The sequence below is a fragment of the Magnolia sinica genome, chromosome 2, assembly GCF_029962835.1.
Source record: "Magnolia sinica isolate HGM2019 chromosome 2, MsV1, whole genome shotgun sequence".
In the NCBI taxonomy this organism is placed as follows: domain Eukaryota; kingdom Viridiplantae; phylum Streptophyta; class Magnoliopsida; order Magnoliales; family Magnoliaceae; genus Magnolia; species Magnolia sinica.
In genome coordinates this window covers 74,652,575-74,657,909 of record NC_080574.1, presented here as the reverse complement: position 1 = coordinate 74,657,909, position 5,335 = coordinate 74,652,575, and the positions used below count along the sequence as shown (strand labels likewise).

General features: G+C 36.1%; 1 protein-coding gene and 1 long non-coding RNA gene across 3 annotated transcripts; both read left to right on the top strand.

Annotated features, from left to right (window-relative positions):
- The first annotated feature begins 206 nt into the window (after positions 1-206).
- On the top strand, positions 207-3,197 carry LOC131229276 (methionine aminopeptidase 1A-like). Of its 2 annotated transcripts, XR_009163245.1 has the most exons (4): positions 207-405; positions 614-719; positions 1,798-1,894; positions 3,122-3,197. XR_009163245.1 is itself a non-coding variant. In XM_058225183.1 (3 exons), the coding sequence occupies exons 1-3, from the start codon at positions 1,457-1,459 to the stop codon at positions 3,142-3,144; spliced, it is 255 nt and encodes an 84-aa protein (XP_058081166.1). In that variant the 5' UTR covers positions 1,341-1,456; the 3' UTR covers positions 3,145-3,197. The 2 variants fall into 2 exon arrangements, 1 of the variants encoding a protein (XP_058081166.1); XM_058225183.1 differs by lacking the exons at positions 207-405; positions 614-719 and adding an exon at positions 1,341-1,622 and having other exon boundaries at positions 1,829-1,894.
- Positions 3,198-3,430: 233 nt separating this feature from the next.
- On the top strand, positions 3,431-4,492 carry LOC131229285 (uncharacterized). Its single transcript, XR_009163246.1, has 3 exons — positions 3,431-3,714; positions 3,897-4,039; positions 4,148-4,492. It is a non-coding gene; the product is annotated as an uncharacterized LOC131229285 (long non-coding RNA).
- The last annotated feature ends 843 nt before the right edge of the window (positions 4,493-5,335 follow it).

Here is a 5,335-nt window from a genome sequence, read left to right as displayed (position 1 = left end):
CTTGAAATGAACACAATGAGAATTTGAAGCATCCTAGCCATTCATCAATTATGTCTGACCCTATAGATGTCCTTCTCGAAAATAATCTGATCCATTCAGTAGGTGGGTCGTATTGTCATAACCAGTTTGACAGGTAAGGAAACTTTAACCATACTTTTTTAGCCATACATTTATTTTGTAAACTACGACCCACCTGATGTGGATAAGAGTTGATGTGCCTAATTTCAATAGCTGTCAAAATCCTTTAGAATTCATAGGCTAGTTAAACAGGATAGTAGGTGTAATTCTTTGAGTGGAAGGAATTAATGGACGCGAAGGTCAACGTTTGTGTGTATGATGTTGAATGGACCTCGAATTTGATGCTTTGATTATTGAGATGTTCCATCATTTTCTCAAAGCAATAAGGTAATAAGTTTAACTCAATGCCATCTTCTGTCTTTTTTTATTTGGAAGATCTCTCACAATATTGAATTATGTAACATTATGTACCTGCAAATTTAAATTTTAACACAAACTCATTGTAGTAGGACGGTTTATAACCACGGCCTAATGACAACAAGGAATTTTGCGTGCCTATAAACCTTATTTCTGGTTATCCTTCGTTGTGATGTAGCAAAGGTTATCACTGACAGAGACACTAGGAGGTAGAGGGGATTTGGGTTGGTGAATTTCGCCAGTGATGAGTCTGCCAATAGTGCCTTATCTACATGGATGGTGAGGTGAGTTTTTTTTCTTTGTAGCAATTATATAATATTTAGGAGAATCGAGCATTTGCTCGAGCTGTTGAATTGTGCAGTCGACACCTTTTGGTGATCCAATGGATGGGAGATGCCTATCACAAAGATCTTCCTCATCAGATGGTCCCATATTCTAGCCAGTGCTTGGAACTTGCCAGTATCCATTTGCATTGGATGAAGAGGAGCATCTGCTAGGGAAGATACTAGTGTGGCCCATCCCATGATTTAACCCAGCAGATCAGCAGCCTAGGTTATTGAGCCCGAATTGTAACGTTGCTGTGTGTACTTGTATATACGTGAGATTCTCATGTTGAACAAATTGGACTGGTCAAAACAGTTTTATGGGAGCATTTCTCTATGTTCTCTTTCTCTCTCTACTATGTGTGTGGGGAAATGATGGTCATTTATATGGTGTAAATGAGCCCATTGGGACACTTGGACAGTCCAACCAAATTGGTTTATTATATCAAGAACCCACCGGGCGACCATGCAAAATTCACATAGATTGGTTTTGTTCCACTAGCACGGTGCCCTTAATTTTTATATACATCCATTTTCCAAGCCATGGATGGGCTGGTAAAGGTGATCTAATAAAAAGTGTTTGTCTAGAAAATATTAGTGATCCATGATGAGTCCCAACAAACAAATGGCTCAAATTGTTAATTGGATGTATCTTCCAATAAATGATGTAGATCATCCATTTTATCTTCTTGGATCAAATGTCTAGAATTTTCAAAATAGATCAATTGGTTGGACAGTCCAAGTGCCTTGGTGAGGTTTTTTTCACCACTATTCTGGTGATCTTTTATGATCAGGTCAAATCATACTGCGGTCATGGTATTGGGGAGCTGTTTCATTGTGCTCCAAATATTCCCCATTATGCAAGTATCCTTTCTAAAAATAGTAATAAACTTTTGGAGACATGACTTTGCATTTCATTATGTTACTGACTAATCAGCCCATGAACAATGCCAAATTCAGCTTACGCACGATCATATATGTCTGGGTCATGTAGTTTATGTAATATCTTCTTCACTCACTTGTCAACTTTCGTTGTTAGCTATGGTAGCTGTTTCCTTGACCCATAACAGGAAATGCAGTAGTCGGTGTGATGAAAGCAGGGCAGACCTTTACAACCGAACCCATTGTCAATCCAGGTATCTTTTTAAGTAGAGAAGCATTGGTTTCTGTTTTTGGGACATGAGTTTTCAAGTTCGGTGGATGGATGGTCTTCATCCAAGTATTTAGACCATTGATATAATGCATCCTACCTTGGATGGGGACTCTTCAAAAACCTTGAAGGCAGAATTGCCATTGCATAGTTGTTATATTTCTAAGAAATGGACAGTTATGTCAATTTATCTATTTTTCCTTATTTCCATTTGCTTGACATTACCATTGCATGATTAGACTTTAATTGGCTAATATACTTTTCATATCCCCATTCATCTCTTTAGATGTTATATGAGCATTGCTATCTATACCAGTGATCAACATCAATCCTTGAAGGCAACTAGGCAGACAATTAAAACACTAGGATTATAGAAGTATTCCTTTTTCCATGCTTTAAGACTACTGATATAGTCAAGGTAATTCTAGGATAAATTGAACTATCATAAGACTTTAACCTCCATTGTCAGGTTACATTAATGATGAACAACCCGGATTATTAGAAAGCATGATTGAATGGCTGCTGGTTTCTTTCCACTGCCTTATTCTTTTAACTCATTGTATGCCTATTTGTCATCATTTATTTGTAAAGTTTTATTAATGTAAGTCATGGAAACATTGAAAATATCATATGGTACTAGTCGTATCTAGTTAGCTATGAGACCACCCAACCCAGATTATGGAAAATAGGATAGACTTCTCTTTCTTTTGTGCATTTTTAGAAATTTCTAGCTCACCATATTACTTGTCCCAATCCCATTCGGATTCTAACTTTGAAGTATCGGTTTTTGCAGCTAAATCACAAATCATGTTTATTTTTTTTATGTCCTACATTTATAAAATAAATCAAATAAATTGTTTGGATCATGGATAAAGACCCCATATTTGGTTAGCTAATTACAATCAAATCAGTTTCTTCATGAAAACTGGTTAGATGTTTGTTGCCTTTGTTTGGTTAGTGTGCTTGTTGGACTTTTCCTTGCATGCTTTTGTTGTCCAAGGAACAAGTTGACTTTGTATCATTTATGGTTAGCTCTTAGCTGAAGTGAATTTTGTACAAAGTTCAACAGGAAAGTTAAACTGATTAGTAGCATAATATCTTAGCCTTCTGAAGTTTCTATTGGTTTCAAATGCTCCAATCTATTTATTTTTGTTTTGTTTTTTGTTTTTTTTAATTTTTTGTTTTTTTTTTATTTTTTTTTTATTTTTTGCAGAACTGTTTTGTCTTTACCCCTAATGATTAATGGTGAGCTTTCAGCAATTTTTTTTCCCATATTCACGGGGTGACCCCTTTTGCAACAACTAATCCATATTTGGACTTGGTCATTGCTAGTGATATCCTATTATGTAAGGTTTGTTGCTATATCTTATATTAGTGCTCAATAATATGAACGAGTAGTTAAAGGCAAAACTTTTTTTTTTTTTTTTTTTTAAAAAGGTGAAACTTTATTCTTTGAAATCCTTTGAAAAATCAATTAAGTGGTTGAGTACTCGACAAGTAGATCTTCTTTTCTTTCTTTTTTTCATTTTCATGTAGACTCTCTCTAGATTATGTTAAAATCTTATGAGCATGATTTATTGCATGCCATTTCTTACTCATAATTATGTTGTTGCCTAGTTCCAAATGTTGTGTATGGTGCTTAAATTTTGAGTGAAGTAGATTATGTTAGTAAACAATGTATCTTGTCTGCTACAAGAAGTTCAGTCCTATTAAAGTTCGTTCTTTGAAGGTGCAGCTTGTCTACTACATGTGCTCTTGCACATGTCAGCGTGATGGACATGCTGCATTTCCACAAGTTCACCATAGGTGAGTCTCTGTCCTATTGCACTGCAAGATGCCATGTTTATTATGTCCCACTGTTGGAACTATTGGATTTGATATGTTGGATTTGTCAAATCATATTAGCAAGATTCATGGATGCCTTCTTAAAGTTGACCTTTGGGATTGTGTTTGCTAATTTCTTTATATATTTCCTTTCTAATTTTCAGGAACTTGTGCATTCTGAAGATGATATCGTAAAGTTCTATGAAGAAACTGGTTTACTTATGGCATTAATGAAACTATTGACCATATTCAAGGAGATCCTCTCAATAAGCTTATGGCATTTGTACACCCAGGAATAGTTGCTGTTGTAAGTAAAAACTAATCTTTATGAAGTTACAACTTAGAAGATGTTACTAATGACTTCAATATATTATATTGTGAACATGACCTAATTTTACTATGATGGTCCTGTCAGGTTATTAAACTAAGTGTTGTTGAGGGGGTTTGAAAATGCAGCAGTGATTGTAAAATACGCACAACAACATGAAAAGATGGCTGTTATCAGTGTTGTATATGAAAGTAGCCTAAGTTTAGCATCATATGTTCACTTTGCATGCTATCTTGAGCAGCAAAACATGGAGATCTGCAAGATGAAGAATAAGGAATAGTGCCTAACTATAGCCCATGACCTTATGAAGAATGAGGGTGGAAGTGTTTTCTGTTGTTCTTTTCTAATATGGGCAACTATTATCTCCCTTTGGTCATTCTTTTGAATTAGGTTTGTGTTCAACCTTCTCTACCATGTGGAATTTGAGGATTTGATTTTTCAGGAGGCAAATAAAAATGTGTTGGTTACTAAGACACTCTCTATGCTCACTTTTTTTAATTTAATGAAGGATTAATGTAATTGATTCATTATTGAATGAATGATTGTAATTGAATGAATGAATGATTATAAATTTTTTTAATGTAAGCAATAGCTACGGATATTAACCGTAGCTGGTAATTTGACAACCGTAGATGTTATAAAATTTTGCATATTGTTATGGATCCAACAATACTTTTAACTGGCAATAATATCCATAGCTGTAGGTGCTTTTGGCTGCAGAAATATTTGCTACGGATTAGATCTGTAGCTATTTTAAGCTATGGCTATGGATTTAATCCGTAGCCATAAGTTTTAGACCTATTGTTACGGCACCTACGACTACGGTCAGGCTACGGACGAAAATCGTAGCCATAGGTCTATGGCTACAGATTAAATTCGTAGCCTTTGCCCAGTTTTTTTGTAGTGCACACAAGACACGTTCGATGAATCCGAGTCGTACATTATTTGTCGACAGTGGTTAGGCCACGCGGAGTGCTTATGCGGTCCGTGTCGATTAATTCAACATGTGCTCGTACCAGTCGAGCTTGTCAGGTAACCCAATTAGCCTAATATATGTTCACCATGTATGGACGCTACTGCTTGAATCTAAGGTACCGCTTACCAGTGTAAAGCCCGTTTAACCTTGGTACCATGATCCGCTAAGACTCATGAGCCAAGCATGGTGGTATGAGACATTGTGGTTGAGCTGTTGGCTTACGTTGGGGTGACGAGCCTCCTCGTAGTGTCCAGTGAGCAAACCAAACTCGTGAGCCGAATACGGTGGTATGGGACACT